General features: G+C 37.3%; 1 protein-coding gene across 1 annotated transcript in view; it reads right to left on the bottom strand.

The window, feature by feature from the left end:
• LOC122397339 (mothers against decapentaplegic homolog 6) overlaps nucleotides 1-23,849 on the bottom strand; it is an 89,481-nt gene extending 65,632 nt beyond the window's left edge. The window contains exons 1-2 of the mRNA XM_043396465.1: nucleotides 22,830-23,849; nucleotides 53-103 (exon numbers count right to left, since the gene is read on the bottom strand). Of these exons, the coding sequence (XP_043252400.1) occupies nucleotides 53-103; nucleotides 22,830-23,706 (928 nt within the window). The 5' untranslated portion in view covers nucleotides 23,707-23,849. The remainder of the gene's footprint in view (nucleotides 1-52; nucleotides 104-22,829) is intronic.
• Nucleotides 23,850-24,176: the final 327 nt, after the last annotated feature.

Here is a 24,176-nt window from a genome sequence, read left to right as displayed (position 1 = left end):
GCACCCATAAATATACAATTGCGATCGAAACGCTAGAGAGGAAGACACTCACCTTCGGGTCTCAGTCTGTCGGCAATAAGGCAGTACGGGGGTGGCGGCGACTCTGAAACAAGAACCGGAAATGGCAATTGAGTAACGCGGAATTTCTTGAAAAACGTTTCTGGGACCGTAGTTCCCCTTCGAAACTCCGTAAATCAATATTTAACTATGTGGAAACCAAAAATGAAACGTTGGAACTATCAAAGCAGTCAAAATTACCTAATTTCTAATCAAACTTGTGAAAACTTTACTCGACTGAATTTATGAAAATTTATTTTCTACAAGAGATCGAATAAACACTTATTTCCATTGTATTATACATTTCTTCGAGAAACTTGTTGAAAAGTATAAGGTCCCCTTGCATAGGAACTGATTAAATAACTATACGGGGTGTTCGACCAACCCTGGGAAAAATTTTAATGAGGGATTCTAGAGGCCAAAATAAGACGAAAATTAAGAATACTAATTTGTTGATGGAGGCTTCGATAAGAAGTAATTAACGTTTAAAGTTACACCAGTACTCAATTTTTCTCTCAAAAATACGCAGGATTTTGGGGGTATGTGTAATGACCAAAAATGATTGTAATCGACTCTTGCAACCGAAAATCATTTTTCCAGAACGATTTGAAATTTTTTTTTTCCGTTGTCAAATTTCACACATTCTCGAATTTTTTTCTCGAAAGTGGGTAGGAATTCGGGAGTACGTTTATTCACCAACAATTATTGTAATTGACCCCTGTAACTTAATATAATTTTTTTAGTATGATTTGAAATTTTTTAATTTTGTCGTAAAACTTCACTACCGACTCGAATTTTTTTCTCGAAAGTGGGTAGGATTTCGAGGGTATGTCTATTCATCAAAAATTATTGTCATTGACCCCTGTAACTTAATATAATTTTTTTAGTATGATTTGAAATTTTTTAATTTTGTCGAAAAGTTTCACTACCTACTCGAATTTTTTTCTCGAAAGTGGGTAGGATTTCGAGGGTATGTCTATTCACCAAAAATTATTGCCATTGACCCCTGTAACTTAATATAATTTTTTTAGTATGATCTGAAATTTTTTTATTTTGTAGAAAAACTTCACACCTACTCGAATTTTTTTCTCGGTACTGCGTAGGATTTCATGGGTATGTCTATCCACAAAAAATGATTGTAACTGACCCCCGTAGCCAAAAATATTTTTTCCAGAACGATTTGAAATTTTTGAATGAAATTGTTAATAACTTTTTAATGAAGCCTCCATCAACAAATTGGTATTCTTGATTTTCGTTTTATTTTAGCCTCTAGAATCTCCCATTAAAATTTTTCCTAGGTATGGCAGAACACCCTGTATATAGACAATATTTAAAATGTTAAACATAGTCGCTTTAATTATTCATTAGATATTACATAGTTTACTATAATTCGATTACTGTAATGCCGACCATGCGGCTCGAAAAAACGACTCGACTCGATCAAAAGCCACGGGAATCCCCGCGCGATCTTCAACCTCATTATAGGTGTCGCCACTTTGGCCGCGAGATTATGAACGACTCAACAAGTCTATCGTTTTAATTTCTTTGGTACAAATAAATGCACTATAATTGTCGGTAGTTCTAAAGTTAAAATACAATTGTTATCGAGAGGTAGAAGAACAATTAATATCTAAAAATAGACGATGTAATTTATAATTGATAAAATGACCCATTCATAATTTCTAACAAAACTTGTAAAATATTTACTTAACTGAATTCATAAAAATTTACCATTATTCTCTATCAGAGAATGAATAAACATTTTCATTGCATTAAACATTTCTTCGCGTATCTATCGTTTCAATTTCTTTGGTACAAATAAATACACTATAATTCTAGTGTTAAAATACAATTGTTATCGAGATGAGAGGTGGAAGAAGAAATAATATCTACAAATAGACGATGTAATTTATAATTGATAAAATGACCCAATCATAATTTCTAACAAAACTTGTAAAATATTTACTCAACTGAATTTATAAAAATTTACCATTATTCTCTATCAGAGAATGAATAAACATTTCCATTGCATTATGCATTTCTTCGCGTATCTATCGTTTTAATGTCTTTGGTACAAATAAATAACTGTCGGTAGTTTTAGTATTAAAATACAATTGTTATCGTGACGAGAGGTGGAAGAACAATTAATATCTAAAAATAGACGATGTATTTAATTATAATCGATACGGTACCGTGAAAAGTAACACCGAGTGCCTGAAAAGGCATCAGGTTCTCCAACCCTGGCCAAGCCTAAAACGAACCGAAGACATTCATCAACGGCGCCAGCACGGACGCGCGATGAATCTATTTTTGCGGGGAATCTCGTTACGCCGTTCGCGTCCCGATTACCGATTCGATCCAAAACGGATCCGCGACGGTCGAGAAGGAACGGAGAGAATCCGACCCAAGGCTCCGTTTTCGATTAAGTGGAATTAATGGGAATCGCGACGGGCAACGAAACGTAGCTGGCGCGCGATGGCCGGTCGGGGAGCCGTGCTCCAAAAGCGGCGGATTTTATTATTGGCGCACCGGGTTGAAACCGGTACGCGGTTTTCCGTCCTTTTACGTATCGCGTTTAACGCAAAGAGGACAAATTGTGCCGCGAATATCGCGAACGTCAAGGTAAAACGTGGCGCTTAAGAACGCGGGACGTCGAGATTCCCAAGGAACAGCGAGACGCGATTAGGCCAGGCGAAGGCGCTTTGGCAACACCAGTGAAACGGGTTAATTGGTTCTTTTTTGCCTGGACAGAATTCCTCGACGAATTTGTACATCGAATCTAACGCAACGCTCTGGGTGTGTTGCAAATTTTATTATACCTTAACAGCTGGCTTTTAAAGAACTGCAAGTTACCAATGAATTTACGAATTAACCCTTTTAGTACAGAACGACGATATATCGTTGCGTATGCGATGTTGCCTTATTCTTCGCATTAGGATAAAGCTCTGTCTCAAAAAAAAGTTTGTAAAACATTATAAAGGGTCTAATTTTATTGCAAAAGCATTTAAAAAATTATTTTTGGGTTTAACCCTTTGCCCCAGAAGCTTTTTTCGCTCGGGCGAATCAGCAACTCAACACTACTTTGTGGCGGAAACGTATGTATTCTGGAGTCGTCATAGTATACAGGGTGTTCGGCCAACCCTGGGAAAAATTTTAATAGGAGATTCTAGAGGCCAAAATAAGACGAAAATGAAGAATATCAGTTTTTTGACTGAGGCCTCGTTAAAAAATTATTAACAATTAAATTAAAAAATTTCAAACCGTTCTGGAAAAATTATCTTCAATTGCAGGGGTCAATTACAATCATTTTTAGTAAATACACATACCTCCGAAATCCTACCCACTTTCGAGAAAAAAATTCGAGCAGGTACTGAACTTTTTAGATGAAATTAAAATATTTAAAATCACACTAAAAAAATTATATTTAGTTACAGGGGTCAATTACAATCATGTTTTATCATTGCACGTACCCACGAAATCCTACGCATTTTGGAGAAAAAATTTCTTACCGAAAATCTAATTTCTCTTCCAGACCTAACCCAGACCTGACCCAAACCTAACCCAGACCTAATCCAGACCTAATCCAGACCTAACCCAGACCAAGGTGCCTAAATTTTTCGACGAAAAAAAAAAATTTCAAATCGTTCTGAAAAAATTATTTTCGGTTTCGGGGGTCAATTACAATCACTTTCGGTGAATACACATACCCCTGAATTCCTACCCACTTTCTAGAAAAAAATTCGAGAAGGTGTGAAATTTTTCAGCGGGGAAAAAAAATTTCAAATTGTTCTGGAAAAATTATTTTCGGTTGTGGGAGTCAATCACAATCATTTTTGGTGAATAGACATACCCTCGAAATCGTGCGCGTTTTCGAGAAAAAAATTCAGTACAGGCTCCACTTTAAACGTTAATAACTTTTTAACAAAGTCACATCATATTTTGAATTGATTATTTATTAAAAAATCATTGAAAATCAAATACTTATACTTTATGCTACGTGACCTACATAAAACTGTGATCAAACAATGATTATTCTTATGTGTAAATATTGTTTGTAGAAGAGAAACTTGTTTCTATGTTTTTTATCATATTTTATAATTATGTTATTTATACGATTTGCAATAAATATTGAAATGCAATTACCATTACTTTATTCTTTCTTTATTTCGTAATATGCTGCTTTTTGAATTTTGTAAATATCATTCTTAGTTTGGTTTTTACGAGCTTTTTCTCTAACTATAACAAACTCGTCAAATTGGCTCGGTATTCTTCGCATAGGCACCCGTTTTTCGCTCGGCACTAAAAGGGTTAAGAGTAAGTTATTCGTGGATGTAAAGTTATTCGTCGTCCATCTTTGGTCACAGAGACTACAGGCCTGTACGTGTCAACCAGTGTATAGAGATCAGTGACCATAACGTCTATAGTAACCTCCTGGTCCGAGGACCCTGAACTTGATCACCACTAACTGGGGATTTATTGGGTACGGAGTTAACCCTATCGTCGTTATTCGAGCCACTAAATTTTTGTGATCCCATTTTTGTGGGCTCGACATCGTATTTCGTTCCAGAAGTCCACCTCGATATAGAATTTTAACATTTCGATTAAAAAATCTGATTAACACCGATATCAGGTCAACTTGTGTGTTCGATCAGCAACAACGTTTAAAATTATTCCACAAAAGCATACAGATTGTTCAGTATGCCTCCTCATTTTTGTTTGCCAATTTTTCTGAAAATTTTTCATTGTCCTGAAAATCGATTTTTGATCACAGGTCGTTTCGAGCCACCGTAGAGTTACGCGATCACGAACTTTCTCGCGAGTATAAATAAATATATTAAAAGCACTATTTCAAGGAACGTCCTCGTTCTTACGTAATTTACCGGTAGTAGACGACGCGCCTTTTGCTACATTTCTCTTTTAACGTCGCGTCTCGTTATTGGAAACAAAGTTATTAACGTCGGGTTATTTTCGTCGCTGACTATTAATAAATGCTGTAACGTCGACGCTAATTGCGTTAATCTGGCGATGATCGTGTCGTAAAGAAACGAGCAACGACGAGCAGTTATCGCTGTTAAATGCCGAAAAAATAATTTATAAATATACGTGAAAAGTTGATACTACGTTGCTAAAAATAGAAATTCTGCCTATAAGATAAGTTGTATAAAAAAATATGTACTCAAATTCGAACGATAATCAATGCAACGAAAAAGCAACGTATTTATTCGCGACGAAATTTTTGTCTGCATATGAATTTTGCCCTTCTTCGCTCGAGCAATACATATTACGGGAAAGAGCGTCTGCTTCTGAAACGGCGACACCGTCGCGACGACGTATCAATTAAAATTAAATGTCTGACTCATTGTTCGTTTGAAACTCTGCACCGTGCGTCTGAGCTTCTCTGGTTTGCCAAAACACGGTGACCTTGCTTACCATTACCTCGCCTTGCTCGGTCGCGCGAGGTATGAATGGTAGACTAAAAGCCGTATGGCAATGGCCGTTATGGATACAAGCAGACAGAGAACCGATCGTTCGCGGTCTACGATCGACGATCCCGTGCAAGAATCGCTCGAGATCTATGCAAAAAGGGCCCTAAAAAATGCAATTGTATCTCTAATAAAATATATAACTCATTCCGGGCGTATAACTTCACATAAAACAGTTTATAAAAATAAATTGGAGTATCGTCCAGATTTTGAGTGGAAAAATTTCTTATGATTTCAAACAGTTTCAAGTTTTAAATATATACTCTAACTTAATTTTATTACCGGTGAATATTTACTGGCGTAACCAAATTAGATAAGTATCGCGGCTCTGTTTTAACTATTGATGTATTCTACGTGCCGTGTACGAGAGATAACTAGAGAGATAAATATTCAATATTTCATAGATGGTTTTTTCCTTCGGCTTAAGTGGATTTACTGCTGAATGAAAATTAAGATAGAGCATACACAACAAACTACGTATGTTTTTAAGATAATGAACACCTTACGGCCGGTTAGTATTCATGATTCGGATACGTATTTTTCTAATAAATTGCATTACGGTCTCCTCGAAGATACGTGTAGATACAGTATTGTCTCGTTCCTGAAATAAAATCCCTTCATCCATTAATTTTAATGCCGGAATGAAGAATTAGTAGAGTGCCAAAGTGTTGAAAGTGTAGTCATCTTTTGGGATATTAATAGAAATAGAATAGCGTATACAATGGGTACTTAAATATGTTTGGACCAACTTTCTCGTTTAAACGGATATTGAAAATTTCGATAATAAATAAAACAAATATAACGTCGATGACTATTATGTCTTTGTTTATTAATTAGTTCTTTATTAAAAATGTGATATTCTTTTACACCGAAAGAATTTAGGATACGATTTGTTGGATACGATTTGTTGGACACAAAATGTAAGATCTTTTTTGCACAATATAAATTAAAAAAAAAAAAAAAAAAATTATCGACAAAGCTGTTGGTAGCAAATTTTGCAATAAAATTTCGAAAGACGTAGTTGAAGTTTCGGACGATCGTTAGTTTCGTCGAGTTTGCAAATAAGTCACATTAAAGCGATGTATGGCGATCGCTGGAAAATACAATCGCGATGCAAAACAGGAAACATTATTATGTATAAGTAGAAAATAAACTGTCAACGATAAGAAACGCGGTGCTAGTGCGACAATTTGCGTAACGACACCGTCTGCCCGATAATAATCGATTTATCGGAGTGAATTATTAACGCCGCGATATTCGAATACCGACGAAGGCGAAAAAACAGATAAAGACAACACGTCTGTGCCGCGTTGCGAAAACAAGGCGCCACCGCGAACGCGATTCACCTTCGATAAATGTCGACGAACGCTACAACCGCGTTTCTACGGCTATAAAATGCTTGATCATAATGTTTACGATAGAAAATCGTATACGGATCTCCGCGTACACGCCTATAAAGTATCGCCAACTCGCAAAACCGTACGAGCCACGATGCACCGATCCACGTGGCATTAATAAATAATTTAATTTCCTCGACAAACCAGTTTCGTCGTTTTATCCTCGTAATTTAACGTAAGAGACGTCTGGATTGAAAGAAAATGTATTCCAACAATCGAGGGACGATCATCGTGCAACAACAAATCGAAAATGTTGAATGAAATCTTTTTACGTGGCCTTCCGTTATCAAGAAAAACAGCTACTCTAATAGAAATAACCTTAGAAGGTAACGGGTCTTATCTATATTTACTAAACCGTTCTAATCAAATACAATATCTTCGTATATTTCTTCATCCTCAGAAACTATTTCTGACTCTATGGGAAACGTGCAACGTAAGACCTGAACAAAGATAAAAAATCTGACTAGACGGTGACATTGAAATCGGAGCAGTGAAATCACGCACGCGTGACAACGGCCGTCAAAGCGGTAACGTGCATATTACATCGGAATTCGAACAAAATAACGAAAATCTGAATTTCTATAAAAAGTTTGTGGAACCCTCGACGGCGTTTCATCCAGTTTGAATACCACTGCGTTAGACAATAGAGCTAGAATACCGTCGAGCCGATTCCTGAAAACTACCTGTGGATGCGGCTCGTTCGACCGGTATCTCTTCGTTTCTCGAAAGCATGCTCTCTATTCCGAGGCCCTAAATGCTGGGCGGCGGAAAACGTGAGGCAAAACCTAAAATGCAACGAGTCGATTCCGGCGCGCGTGATCGTGAACGCGGCGGCACTGGGCTGGCGGATAGCCTGGGAGAAGCCGGTACTGTGCATTCGTGGTGTTCGGTTCTGTTCGGTTCGGTCAGCTCGTCGGCTAATGCCGACTGGCCTCGACAATTAGCTGGCGCCAGCAATGACACGCAGCGGCGCCGGGCCGTTCTCCCCACTCCGGTACGCTCACCGCGATCCCCCCTTCACCCTGGCGGCCGCTCCCGCCAACGGCGCTCGACTGTCCCGTCTCTCCCGCGCCAATGCGCTTCGCTGTCCCCCGCGCGTCCCTCGCCGGCAGACCCAGCCTAACCGCACATGTTCCACGGCGCCCCGTCCTCAAACCACCTCTTACCCCCTCCGCTCCCCCCCTAAACCGACTAACACACACGGCTCGATGTTTCTTTTCTCTCGTTGTCCGCATCTTTCTCTTCTATTTCGCCTCTCCTACGTTTCTTCCTCCCTTTCCTTCTCCTTGGCAGGCCGCGACTCGCCCAATATACGCTTTATTTTTAGATTCATTTCCTTCTGGCCATAACTTTGATTGTGCGGCTATTGGTAAATGCCGTTCGACGGCGTAACCCCCCTCGGCCCCTCTACTACCCCGTCGTCCCCTCGACGCATCGACTGTCTGTCCCGACGACTGTTTCTTCGCGATTCTTTGCTCCTCGTTTTCGGTCTCTTTTTATCTCTCTTTTCCGCGCGCATGCCTCTCCTTGAATCCCCCCGCGACGCGTCGCGGCCCACACTCTGTTGACTCTCTTTCTTGACGCGTCGTCTATTCAGTCGTTCCACGGACGACATTCTTCTCGCGTTATTTCTCATTCTCTTTCCCCAAATGAGCCCCGTCGGCCCTGCTCTCGCGTGCGTACGTGTGCGCGCTGGCGCGACCGACCGCCGCGCTATTATTAGACGTGGAAACCTCAGCGTGGAATCTGAAGGATCTACTGTATTTTCCTGTATGGAGAGCTTCGTTTCACCGAATTCCCGGCCGCGATTCCGGCCCACATACAAACTTGGACAAATTTTACGAACGGATATACAAATTTTAGATTCGTTCGTTAACTAGCCATTACCTGCAGCTACGCTCCAAGGGATATCGTTTTGGTTAGGTTCCGCCAACTGGCAATTATTTTCTAACGAGTTTTGGACAAACTTTGTATTAAAAAAAATGATCACATACTATAATCAATAAATGTAATACAAAATACATTTATGACTTGTGTTCCATCAGGTTCGAAAGGATTACACAATTATCACGTTGACTGCCATGGTGGTCACTGGTGACCGGCACTTCAAGTTTACATGTTTTAAATCATTTACAATAATAGTCTATAAGACTAGAAAATTAACGATTAATAGCATAATTTAATGCAATAATTGACTGCATTTGATCATACTAGCTCCTGTATGCGCAAAGCCAGGTAATCTAATCTTAATCTCTTCTAATGTGAGTTATGATGTCTCACATCCAAAAGCACTTAGTATAAAGGAATACGCGTCATGATTACACGTTTTTATTGAAACGAAAGGAAATGTACATTTTTAATTTACAACAACCAAAGTACGTGCCCAGTGAAGAAAATCTATCTGTATTTCAACAACATTAATAACAATTACAAACAAATCTAAATTTAATATTTGGTAGAATTTACCGCACCACACCCATTGCCAATTGATTCGACATACTTTTCGGTATACTCATTGGACATTTGTGTCCATTGTACAAGCAACGCCATTTTTGATTGATTTTTGTTTGCAATGTGACGTTGCCAAATTCTAATTTCTAGATCGTGCTATATATTTTGAATTACATTTAAATTTGGCAACCGTGGTTGTGTTTCGATCACGTTAGACAGTTATAAAGTAACCATTTCCTGACATTTGCGGATTTGTATTTTAATCAATTTCAATAAGGCCGAAACGTGATTAAAATACCTCATTTTTCGTCTTCCTTAAAATATCGAAATTATCCATATTTTCTGCAATAATATTACTAAGGCCAGATGTAATTTCATGTTTGATTTTCGTATTATACGTAGAATCGCTTTTAAAAAAATTGTTATTAATCTTTCATTAACATTGTCAAACATTGTGCAACATTCTATACAATCGAACAAAAGGCAAGAAAACAAAACTGACGTATCTATAAAGACTTCCTGATCACGTTTTCGCTATGAACAAAAACAAAATATTTGCTGAGCGTGTGTCTCTTAATAAGATTGCAAACGTCTGAATGAAATTTAATAAAACCTTATCTGATCAGAGTTTGAATAAAATCAGTTTCGTTCTTCCGATATATATTTATTGCTTGTAAAAATTTTAATAAATATGAAGTTATGGCCTGATAAAGTGATCCTATGAAACGTCCTACAGACAAAGTTAGAAACACGATGCGATTTTCAATGAGAGTCCGCGGCAGGTCTGAATTTTTCCAAAGAAATTCAAGTCCATGCGCGTCGAGCGATGTTTACTTCGCGCGAGATTTCGATCGTTCGCGATTATCGATAGATCGCATACGGCGCGCCGGAGCATGACGAATTCACGTCGTCGCGAGATTAGGCGCCGCATTAACGCTCTTAAAATTAATATTGCTTAACGTCGCGCAGATATCGGGTTTACGAGTTTTCTCGCAGGCATTCTACGTCCAGAAGGCAAGCCCGTAAAAACGATTAGAGTAATGCTTCCACGATCATTTGTCCAATCTCGTGAACTCGATTTATCGCCGTCGCTGCGTCGGTATCTTTTCTATTGCTTCACGCCTAAATGTCACGACAATCTTTTAAGCACGGTTTTTTTTTCTATATGTTCGGCGCGCGCTACTGCGTATATCAGCCTACGTCGATTTCATTCAGATAAGTGACAAATAGATTTCTCGTACAATAAATACAGTCATCCGAACCAAAAGTTACGATCGTTGCATATTTCGGGGACCGTATTATTCGTGAAAATAGACTTTACTTTTTTTTTTCTTTTGCTAAATACGAAGACACAGGACGAGTAAAGCGTAACCAAAAAATAGCAATAAAATACAAATTTATTTAGTTATCCCAAAATTACTGTCTGCAATATGTTCTTAACACTTTGATGGCCGCACTGATATTGTAGACCAAAGTTAGATACACGAAGATGCTAGGAATTATAAATGCAACCTCAATAAACGTAATAAGTTGAATGTATGATGATCACGCACACGTGACAGTGGCCAACGTCTGCTAGCTCGCAAAGTCACGTATACGTGACAGCGGCCGTCAAACTGTGAAGATTATTTACACATGTGAGAATAATGAAATAAAAATTAATTGAATTTTCGTTCTGATATTTCATCGTTATTTTAGAATACGAAATGAAAAGTGTACGCGGGTACAACGGTCAACTTAGCTATTGATTATTACGAATTATCTGTTTAGATGAATATCTTGATCGTTATTTAATGTCTATAATGTCTGGCGGCACTTCAGAAATATAATAGTAAGTTTTAACTCTAAAAGCATATTCTAAACTATCCGAGCGTTCAATTTTGAAGCTTCATTTTTAAATTGTATCGCAGCTGCCCTTCAGTTTCATATTAACGCCTAATAATTTTAATTATTTTACACAATTTTATATCAACATTCAAGCAAGCAATGATCGATTTTATTTTCATAGTAATTTATAAACCGTTTCAACTAAATCTAATATAATATAACATGATTAACAAGTTGACTACAATGGCGGTCACCGGTGACCGGCATCTCAAACTTACGACGAATTTCAAGATTGTTTTAAAACAATTGTACCATCGAATCATCGAACAATTTCTATTCTCGACACTAGAATTTGAATAAACGTCGGTCGTATATCCAGACATTTAAAACCAGCATGGCAGTCAACAGCGATAATTCTGCTCGCTTCGCCCGTTATTTATGGATCGATCTTCCATGCAACGAGCAATAACGCCGTATCGATTAACCCATATTCCCCATCGTTGAAATCAAAATTATTTCATCGCTAAACGAAAAATCGATTCGTCTTCACCGCGCGATCCCGAAGCCGCGATTCAAGAGCATTAACTTTGCATCATTTCTGCACGACCTGTACTCCACTCAAGTTGGGTAGCATTAGGTTAAATGATTGTCGGGGTTACGTAAAGACGCGTTTTGCTGGCGCCTCTCGTTCCTTCTCTCTCATTCTCTTTCTCTCCTTTTGTCGATAGGACGCGACAGTTTTTTGCGGTTGAATTCATGTCGCCAAGTGAACAGACTGAGACAGTGCGGGGGCAGACTGGGTCGACGCCACAAGAACCGACGAAATTAATAAGTCTTCTGGCTATTTGCAATTTCGGTTAACGTCACAGAACGTATGGATCTAATGCAATTTCGCTATTCTTGTCACGCGTTTCGCATAAATACCGGACGCGTGCACGAAAGAAATTTATCGAGTCCCCAGGTATCGTGTAACATATTCCCGCGTGACATTAATTTCCTGAAGATGCCAGACGATACGCGGAAAGAAATTTTAACGAAATGTTTCGCGATTAGAAATTAAAAATATAATTGATCGATCGAGTAAACGCTGCTAATAAATTGCATTTGTATAAAATTATGACCAAACGCTGCTCCAAATTTAAATAACATTTAAAAAATGATCTATAGGTATAAAACATAGAACGAACAAAAATTAGTAAGATTAATAGAAACGTGTGCAAAATCAAGAATCATTAAAAAACTTATATGACTGTTTAAGTTTTATGCAAGCTGAATTCCTAATAATTTTTAGAATGTTTATTAATCCTTAACTTCATTTAGACAGTAAGTTATTCACCGTTTCGACTGGGTGGAATACGCATTAAATATAAACAAGTTTAACCAAGTTTATTGCGATCGACTTTAAATCGTATGCAGCCGATCAGATATGTTGAAATATGTATCTAATCTCTCGATTGTTTCGACCAATGTATGTTTACTTCTTAATACTAAAAATCCCAGTAAATTATAAGCTACGCATGCTGAGCAGACAGGCCGCATGGGAAGTCCGCTGCTTGAACTAATTACATGATCAAACAACCGTGTCGCTAAAAAAATGTCTGTACAAGCTGCGTGTCTAATAAACATATCACAATATTAAATATATAGTGCCCCCTTTCGTTTCTGCTATTCGAATAATATCCTCGAATTGTGCAGGGAACGTAATTTACTCGAACAGTAAACGCAACAGTTAAATGAAACATTTTCGAATACGAGTCTTTGAAAAACTCACAGAATTTTTTTCTCGAAAGTGCGTAGGAATTCGGGGATATGTCTATTCACCAAAAATATTTGTAATTGACCCCTGCAATTAAAAATAATTTTTCTAGAATGATTTGAAATTTTATAATTTTGTCGAAAAATTTGTCCATTTCCGGAATTTTTTTCTCTAAACTGCGTAGGATTTCGGGGATATGTCTAATCACCAAAAATGTTTGCAATTGACTCCCACAAGTAAAAATAATTTTTCTAGAACGATTTGAAATTTTATAATTTTATCGAAAAATTTGTCCATTTCTGGAATTTTTTTCTCTAAACTGCATAGGATTTCGGGGATATGTCTATTCACCAAAAATATTTATAATTAACCCCTACAACCGAAAATAATTTTTTCGGAGCGATTTGAAATTTTATTATATTGTCGAAAAATTTGTCCATTTCCTGAATTTTTTTCTTGAAACTGCGTAGGATTTCGGGGATATGTCTATTCACCAAAAATGTTTGTAATTGACCCCCGCAACTAAAAATAATTTTTCTAGAACAATTTGAAATTTTATAATTTTGTCGAAAAATTTGTCCACTTCCGGAATTTTTTTCTCGAGACTGCCTAGGATTTCGGAGATATGTCTACTCACCAAAAATGTTTGTAATTGACCCCCGCAACTAAAACTAATTTTTCCAGAACGATTTGAAATTTTATAATTTTTTCAAAAAAATTCTGCAGTTGCCTGTCGATATTTTTTTTAAATTCGCTTTTGATTTGTAATAAACACAACCATGGGTAATGTAGTGATATAATTTATCAATAGAAAATAAAATTCCTGCGCTTTATTCGTCAATTGTTTCGTATCGACGTCACTGCTGGGATGCACGCGGCATCTAATCTCGATCTAATTTCGATCTTCCCAGGTGTTTTGCCCGGTACGAACACGTATCCCCCAAACATGGGTATAAAAGGAAAATGAGGGTCGCACGGGCCGCGCGTTCGACATGCCTGAACGACAGAAAACGTTAATGGCACACTTCGTTACCAATTCTCGTAGCAAAGTAAAACGTCCGCTTTCATCAAAATTTATTACCGCCACGCTCGCCTGAACAGCTACTGAAACGCAATCAGGAACGTTTACACGTATCAACATCGTTCTCTATTCCGTTCTTGTTTCGTTTTGTTGCACAAACAGAGTTCACTTAGAAAGAGTGCAGCCCCGGCGCATTGAAACGCAATTTACCGACTTTATTCGATCCACGGACGCGTGTACAGCCCATTTACCTAGGAGCCCGACCAGCTGGACACCGGCTAATCCTCCTAGCTATCGGTAATAAATTACGGTTTTACATTGACCCGAGCCTTTAGGCTCGTTAGCGTGGTGCGTGCAGGTGACGATTAGCATTTCGTTTGCGGCTCGCTGCCGTTACAATACCAACCTCTCGCGTTTGCTAAATTATTCCCTCGCCACCGAATCGACGCCGGAGGTTCGACACCTCCGGAGAGTAAACGACCGGTGATTTAACCGAATCCCTCCTCCTTCTACCACTACTCCCCCTCCAACCCCTCCAATCGCCATCGACCACGCGTTCGTACGATTTCACAGGAACGTTCGGTAGGTGTTGTACCTGATCGCAAAACGGTTTTATTCACAACCTGTGGCGATTTACGATGTAATCGCGAACAGGTCTACCCCCGGAGACAATAAACGTATCATTGTTTTATCGGAATTCTCTATTTACGATGGTATTTCCCGGGATAATTTACACCCGAATGACCTTACCGGATCTATTATGGCTGGGGAATTTACGACAACGACACCTGTCGCCTTAGGTTATTTTAATAACGCCTTACCGGTCGCTTTCAAGCAACGACGTTTGAATGTTTGAAGGGACGATTGTTGTGCCGACATTATATCCTTAACCAGGAAAATTGCAAGTCATTTGTATTGATTATATTAATTGGTATACAGGGTGTTCGGACACCCCTGGGAGAAATTGTAGTGGGAGATTCTAGAGGCCAAAATAGAACGAAAATAAAGAATACCAATTTGTTGATGGAGGCTTCGTTAAAAAGTTATTAACGTTTAAGGCTCCGCCAGTACTAAATTTTTTTCTCGAAAATGGTTAAGATTTCGAGGGTATGTCTATTCACTAAAAATGATTGTAATTGACCCTCGCAACCGAAAATAATTTTTTCCGGAACGATTTGATATTTTTTTTTCGCCGAAAAATTTGTCTACATATTCGAATTTTTTTCTCGAAAGTGCGTAGAATTTTGGGGATATGTCTGTTGACCAAAAATGCTTGTAATTGACACCTGTAACTAGATATAATTTTTTTAGTATGATTTGAAATTTTTTAATTTCGCCTAAAAATATCAGTACCTACTCGAATTTTTTTCTCGAAAATGCGCAGAATTCCGAGGGTATATCTATTGACCAAAAATGATTGTAATTGACCCCCGCAATCGAAAATAATTTTTTCAGAACGAATTGAAATTTTTTTTTCGTCAAAAATTTAGGCCCCTGTCGATTTTTCTTTAAAATTCGTGTTTCATTTTTAATAAATTTAGTTGTCGTTGTACAGAAAAGTTGTTTAATACATTTTTGTAGGTATCCATGAACTCTAGTTCCCCCCAACATTTCAATAAAATATATTCACTATTGTAAGAGTTGTGGTTGTTTGAAAATGGGGCCATTTTTATGCGGTTTTCTCATTTTGCGTGGCAAAGGAACAACTATTTCAATATTGTTAGAATTTTTACATATTCTTCACTAAAATACGCGTTATTTGCATTTTGAAACATTAAAATCGTCCAACCAGTTCAAAAGTTATGACATTTTGAAGATACGCATGAAATTTCAAGGAAGCATTTCTGGCCTGACATTACATTTTCGGTATGGAATTTTTTTCTCGAAAGTGGGTAGGATTTTGGGGGTATGTCTATTGACCAAAAATGATTGTAATTGGCCCCTGCAACCGAAAATAATTTTCCCAAAACAATTTGAAATTTTTTAATTTTATCGACAAATTTCACATCTATTCGAATTTTTTTCTCGAAAGTGGGTAGGAATTCGGGGGTATGTCTAATGACCAAAAATGATTGTAATTGACCCCTGCAACCGAAAATAATTTTTCCAGAATGATTTAAAATTTTTTAATTTAATTTTTTAATAACTTTTTAACGAAGCCTCAGTCAAGAAATTGATATTCTTGATTTTCGTCTTATTTTGGCCTGTAAAATTTCCTATTAAAATTTCTCCCACGGTTGTCCGAACACCCTGTATAGGGCGAAGGTGACCAATATGGGCAAAAGTTAAATCGCTGATAATTGAAATATAATTCATATTACCGCGTGTAATTTGTTTCAAAGTAAAAATAATTATTCGAGTTTCATTAAAAATATATAGATATTTAATTCTAATCGAAAAAAACGAATAAAATACTTATATTTCTAGGACCAGCCAAGAAATATAAGTACAGTTTCGCTAAAGTTATTTTACATTTAAAAATCAATTTTATTTGAAAATAATTATCCAAGCGTCCGAAGGTAAGATCGATGACGAATAGTACACAACCTCGGTTGTTCAATTTTTAGATAACCTGCACGATTACGAAGATCCGTTCATACGGGATGAAAACGTTCGTTTCGATAGTGCCTCCAAAGACTAACCCAATAAATTAATTCTTGTTGTGTTATTATCTATTGCGACCAAACAGAATTCCATACGAAACCTGCCATAAATTCTATCTAAAATTCTGTCTATATACCTTGCACGCGAATGATTCTAACTTTCGCGGAACGCAAACCGCATTTTCCGACGATTACGCTAATAAAAGTGAATTTCACCTCGCATTCCACCATTAAATTTATCGCTTTATCAGCGCCACGAAATCAACTGATAGCCATTGAATGAAAAGTCGGGGTTTCTACGTCTCGGTTTGTTTGGCGAACGTTTTACGTTCTTAACTAAATACGGCGTGGTATGCAATAATGCAAATTATGAAGACTGAAATTCACGAATCTATCTTCCGACAGTGCCTTATTTTCACTTTTCACGTGTTTGTCAATCTTGTCTTATCTGCGCGCGGTATTTACGCTACCAAATAGTACGCTCCGTGAGATAAGGAAATAAAGTTGGCAGTAAAAATACCGGTGAAGTCGATCGAAAAAAAGAAAAAGTCACGCGAATGCAATTAGTAGAAAATGTAACAGCGCCGGGCGTTACGGTAGCTTATCAAACGAATTACTTCATTTTTATAAATAAAGCTAAACTGCATCGATGCACAAAATCTACCAGGATCATCGGATCACTTCTATTTCTATTTATCTATTTACCGTGCATTAATAATTTACGTAACTTGAATAGCAGAATTCTGTTAATGCCATTCGACGCTGTATTCGATAACATTGTTTCCAAACAAATCTCGTATTTTATCCAAAAGTTTACATACACGCCTAGCACTAGATTTTAACAAACTCATTTTCCAACACTTCTCACACTAAATAATATACCATATTGAATCAGTAGAGCGAAAGTTGTGTTTTGCAACTATAATTCCACGGAGACTTAACGCGACTAAAACAATCTTTTGCATTAAATTGAATTAATTTTATTAATTTGTACAGTATAATTTCCAAACGACTATATCACTTTTCTTATGCTGTTGCATTTATGAACAAGACACCATTGCCATTTATTGTTGACGTATCTGTGCCTATGAGTTTGTAAAAATAATTTTTCCAAAACGATTTGAAATTTTTTAATTTTGTTGAAAAATTTGTCCGTTTCCGGAATTTTTTTCTCGAAACTGCGTAGGATTTCGGGGATATGTGTATTCACTAAAAATGATTATAATTGATCACTACACCCAAAAATAATTTTTTCAGAACGATTTAAAACTATTCAATTGCGCCATAAAATTCCAGCACCTACTCGAATTTTTTTCCCGAAACTGCGTAGGATTTCGGGGATATGTCTATTCACTAAAAATGTTTGTAATTAACCCTTGCAACAGAAAATAATTTTTTCAGAACGATCTGAAATTTTATAATTTTGTCGAAAAATTTGTCCATTTCCGGAATTTTTGTCTCGAAACTGCGTAGGATTTCGGGGATATATGTATTCACTAAAAATGATTATATCTGATCACTACAACCGAAAATAATTTTTTCAGAACGATTTAAAACTATTCAATTTCGCCATAAAATTCCAGTACCTACTCGAATTTTTTTCTCGAAACTGCGTAGGATTTCGGTGATATATCTATTCACTAAAAATGATTATAATTGATCACTACACACAAAAATAATTTTTTCAGAACGATTTAAAACTATTGAATTGCGCCATAAAATTCCAGCACCTACTCGAATTTTTTTCTCGAAACTGCGTAGGATTTCGGTGATATATCTACTCACTAAAAATGATTACAATTGATCACTACACCCAAAAATAATTTTTTCAGAACGATTTAAAACTATTGAATTGCGCCATAAAATTCCAGCACCTACTCGAATTTTTTTCTCGAAACTGCGTAGGATTTCGGGGATATGTCTATTCACTAAAAATGTTTGTAATTAACCCTTGCAACAGAAAATAATTTTTTCAGAACGATCTGAAATTTTATAATTTTGTTGAAAAATTTGTCCGTTTCCGGAATTTTTTTCTCGAAACTGCGTAGGATTTCGGGGATAAGTGTATTCACTAAAAATGATTATACCTGATCACTACAACCGAAAATAATTTTTTCAGAACGATTTAAAACTATTCAATTTCGCCATAAAATTCCAGTACCTACTCGAATTTTTTTCTCGAAACTGCGTAGGATTTCGGTGATATATCTATTCACTAAAAATGATTATAATTGATCACTACACCCAAAAATAATTTTTTCAGAACGATTTAAAACTATTGAATTGCGCCATAAAATTCCAGCACCTACTCGAATTTTTTTCTCGAAACTGCGTAGGATTTCGGTGATATATCTACTCACTAAAAATGATTACAATTGATCACTACACCCAAAAATAATTTTTTCAGAACGATTTAAAACTATTGAATTGCGCCATAAAATTCCAGCACCTACTCGAATTTTTTTCTCGAAACTGCGTAGGATTTCGGGGATATGTCTATTCACTAAAAATGTTTGTAATTAACCCTTGCAACAGAAAATAATTTTTTCAGAACGATCTGAAATTTTATAATTTTGTTGAAAAATTTGTCCGTTTCCGGAATTTTTTTCTCGAAACTGCGTAGGATTTCGGGGATAAGTGTATTCACTAAAAATGATTATAATTGATCACTACACCCAAAAATAATTTTTTCAGAACGATTTAAAACTATTCAATTTCGACATAAAATTCTAGCACCTACACGAATTTTTTTCTCGAAACTGCGTAGGAATTCGGGGATATGTCTATTGACTAAGAATGTTTGTAATTAACGCTTGCAACCGAAAATAATTTTTTCAGAACGATCTGAAATTTTATAATTTTGTCGAAAAATTTGTCCGTTTCCGGAATTTTTTTCTCGAAACTGCGTAGGATTTCGGGGATATATGTATTCACTAAAAATGATTATATCTGATCACTACAACCGAAAATAATTTTTTCAGAACGATTTAAAACTATTCAATTTCGCCATAAAATTTCAGTACCTACTCGAATTTTTTTCTCGAAACTGCGTAGGATTTCGGTGATATGTCTATTCACTAAAAATGTTTGTAATTAACCCTTGCAACAGAAAATAATTTTTTCAGAACGATCTGAAATTTTATAATTTTGTCGAAAAATTTGTCCGTTTCCGGAATTTTTTTCTCGAAACTGCGTAGGATTTTGGGGATATGTCTATTCACCAAAAATGTTTGTAATTGATTCCTGCAACCGAAAATAATTTTGTCAGAACGATTTGAAATTTTATAATTTTTGTCGAAAGATTTGTAAATTTCTTGAATTCGACACTGTATTCGGTAACATTGTTTTCAAACAAATCTCGTATTTTATCCAAGAGTTTACATACACGTCTAGTACTAGATTTTAACAAACTCATTTTCCAACACTTTTCACACTAAATATGAAATATACCATATTGAATCAGTAGAGTAAATGTCGTGTTTCTTTTGCATTAAATCGAATTAATTTTATTAATTTGCACAGTATAATTTCCAAACGACTATAGCACCTTTCTTATGCTGTTGCTTTTACGAACGAGACATCATTGTCATTTATTGTTGACGCATTGTATCTGTGCCTATGAGTGACAATGTCTGTACGAGTAAACGAAACCAACCGGGTTTACGTTCTTCTAATTCTGATCGAAAAACATAAGACTTTCACGCTACCTGTCAGCAGATATCGTTCTCCCTCGATAAGACATAATTTTTATTATACTATGAACTTCCTTGACTGCCGCCTCAATCTTGCGTACTATCATTTGTCATTTTGTTTTGTTTTCCTCGTTATGACGAATAGAGTTTTTAAAAAGTAAATAAATGAATTAACAGATACGAATCGATACTTTTAACACTGGAACTACCAAACCAGTCAAAAAAACTCATTCGTAATTTCTAATAAAACTTGTAAAAAATGTACTCGAATGAATTTTTGAAAATTTATCGTAATTTTCTATAAGAGAATATATAAACACTTATTTCCATTTCATTATATATTTATTCGCATATCTATCGTTTCAATTTCATTGGTACAAATAAACACACTATAATTGTCGGTAGTTCTAGAGTTAAAAGTAATAATAGCGACGAGCGTCCACTCGTTTTTCTATAACTTCGATAACTCGATAAGAAGACAAATTGAACAAAGAAAAAAAAATATTGTTTGCATTACAAAAGAATTTAGAAAACATTGTTCTATATCTCTATTAAGTATATTTGGGTAGTCTTTCTAGAAGGAAGAATTATTTCACTTCTTATGTACCAAGACTATTTGCATACATTTTGTAATCTCGCAGAAGCGAACTGATTACGTACAAAAGATTATAAATTTACTATATTGTTACATGAATGAAAATGTATATCGTGATTATATTATAATAACATAATAGAGCGATTAAGACCGAATCTGTTTGTTTTATTGTGCATTCGCAAGCCCCTCGTTGTGTTGAAATTTATTACAAGCTTCGGCGACAATTTCTTCGATGACTTTATCATAGTTTGCAGGCAAACTTTTAGCGACGAAGACACATGCTATTAGAAGGAAAACTGGCGCCAAAAAGTACACCTGCTCCTTATTTTGCTGACGCAATGATTAGTGGTGCCAGTCAAGTGGCGCCACTTAAATTGACATGTTCCTATATGCAAGGAAATTGGCGCCAATAATCTTTGCATAAGGAAACCCTGAATATCTCTACTTACCGTGCTTCTTATCTGCGACGACGGTGATAAAAATGTGCAAAATTTGTGATTATTACGTTTGAACGTAATATTAGGAGTCATTGAATTTTACTTAATTCGTTGCACTTGCATTTTCGAGAAAGTTTATTCAAATTTTTTCTGGTCCCATTATATCTAGTAATTGTGAATTCGTCATTTGCTAGAAACGTTCGAAAATGTGAAGTATCCGAAAAATGAAATCATTCTTTGACAAGATAGAGACCCCAAATATATTGCAAAATATCTAATAAAATGAATATCTACTACTCGATATAACTTTTAATAACGCATATCGATGTTAAATCAAACAGTTGCACGTTATAAATAACACAATCAAAAGTCCTGATCGGAATCGATGATATCAAAATTTAAGTTGACGATATAATTTACGCATCGTTGCTGTAAACAAAGTTATAACTCGAACAAGATAAAATAAACGCAAAGTACACGGTCAGATTGTTTACCGACCCGTATGTTTTTACATAGCCTTGTATTATCCTTTCGATTCGCATATCCATTGTTGACTTTAACATTATTTTTGGAAAATTCCTTGTAATCTTTCAGTGGTGTTTTCCTTCTAACATTTTTGGATAATTTTAATACGCCCAAAGTAAACTGGACTCGAAAAATAATTTTGTTTCAATGGATTACAAAATGTTCGAAAAGATTGTTTAAATTTTTCATAAAAAAAATATGGGTTAAGGAAGCGATGTGTGTCGACGGCCACCGGTGACCGACGTGGCCTGAACGGAAAGACCAGTGCCGGTCACCGGTGTGCACCGCTGTTACTCAACGCGATAACCTTTTGCGGCCCTACGTTGAGAGCTTGACAGTAATTTATCGATTACTGCTATATCTATCATCTCGTAATATTATAATTCGGTGCACATATCTGATAATTATTTCATCAGTATTTGAAACATGATAAACTAACAGTGACTATAGTCTTCCACGTTGCACGTTTGCTGGATTCTATAGTCACCCGTTAAAATTTCGCATTTTTGTGTGTATATGGAGGGGGTAACCGTTTATAACAAATAAATAATTGCTATAGTAAGTATAGTAGAACGAAATACAAGTAGCTCTCCTACAACACGGCATCCTATAATACGGTTTCGTTCTAACACGATAAGAAAATTGCGAGAACATTTGTACAACACTGTACCTTAAAATAATGACGCGAAGGAATAATGAATTATAGTGGCTTTGCATGAAAATATATAAACAAATTATAATTTATTAAATTAAGGTTGCGTTAAATTAAAATAATATTTTTTTGTTTTAAAATTAAGTTTGTTATGTAGAATTAAAAAAAAATATTTATTTTTAATAAATTTTTGTATTGGCTCTGGGTTTCATATAACACGGTTTCGAGGAACTTATCTACCGTGTTACAGGAGGGTTACCTGTATAAAAAACGTTTAGGACGAGAAAGAGTCTAAGAAGAAACGGACGAAAGGTAGGAGGAAAGAAGACTTACCGGGTTTGCAGAGCCGACTCCAGTGGTAAGGGTTACAGCATATGTATACGGGGTCTTTAGCGGAATGACAGACAGGAAGTGTCTTGAGCTCCGAGGAGTGAGCGAGATCCGGCCACCGCCAGATCTGGCAGCAGAGCAGGTGAGGATCGATCGGCGCGTTATCGAGCGAGCCTCGAATCGGTACCCTGCACCGTTCCGGACTCACCGGCGATGTGCACGACGACGAGTCCTCCGAGCCAGAATTCTGTTCGTCGTCGTTCTCCAGCGAGGAAGAACGATGATGCCTACGATGATGCCGATGATGATAGTGGTGATGATGGGGGTGATGATAGTGATGATTGTTGTGGTGATTGTAACGATGCGGACGATAGTATGGTTGGTCCGGATCGTAGGTATCATCCGGATGCTGACGGGGCACGAGGACGCACGAGCCGAGATCGGCACCGCAGCTCTCCACGGCGGTGACTAACATCTCTAGCTGATTTTCCTTCAACGACTTGAGGAGCTCCTTGCACCTTAACAAACGAACGGGATCCTCGTCATCGTCCTGGCTCTGATCGCCGCCGCAGCAACCTTGATGCAGTCTACTCGACAAGATACGGCTACCTCCTCCTCCTCCTCCTGCTACTCCTCCTCCTCCTCCCCCACCACCTCCGCCTATCGCACCTCCTGACGACGCTCCGCGCGCTCCTCTGCTAGCTTGGCCCGTCGTTGCCGTCACGTTGCTCGTGTCGTTGTCGGTGCCGATCGTGTTGTTTGCGCGATGAATACGTGACGAATCCTCTTGAGCTTCACACTCGGTTTCATGCTCTCCACAGACCTTGGCCTTTAGGAGACGTCTAGTGAGCGCCGTCCGTTTGCTCCAGAACATGAACATGAAACAGGATTTGCGGTACGCGCATTTGGGGGCCAGTACTTTTTAACGTAGCCGCGCGGAAAATAAGAAATATTTGGGAAACGGTGCCGGACGCGGCACCCCGCGACACCACCGCAAAAACCGGAGGACAACTTTCCTCCGCGTAAACCTCCTCCTCCCCCCCCCCTCCCCGCCCCACTCCCCTTACGACGACGCTTCTCTTCCTCCTCTTGTTTCTTTTACTTCGCCACCTCCGCTAGACGCGTCGTTTTTTTCTCTTCTTCGCCAACGAGGCTATCTCCTCCTGTTCCTCTTTCGCCAACACGGCGACTACGACGAAAAAACAGAAGACGAGAAGTATATACACCGTCGGTTACACACTGTCGAGAAAGAAACAAACACTGCTCCTCCTGCGCCGACACGCATACGACCGAAGAAATCACAGACGAACGGACGGTCCCCAGCGACTTCTGACGGGGCCAGCCAGGCAC

Source organism: Colletes gigas, unplaced genomic scaffold (assembly GCF_013123115.1).
Source record: "Colletes gigas isolate AHSC1104 unplaced genomic scaffold, ASM1312311v1 Colletes_gigas_Sc00001, whole genome shotgun sequence".
Lineage (NCBI taxonomy): Eukaryota > Metazoa > Arthropoda > Insecta > Hymenoptera > Colletidae > Colletes > Colletes gigas.
Note: the sequence above shows the minus strand (reverse complement) of the source record. Positions and strands in the feature narration are given on the sequence as shown.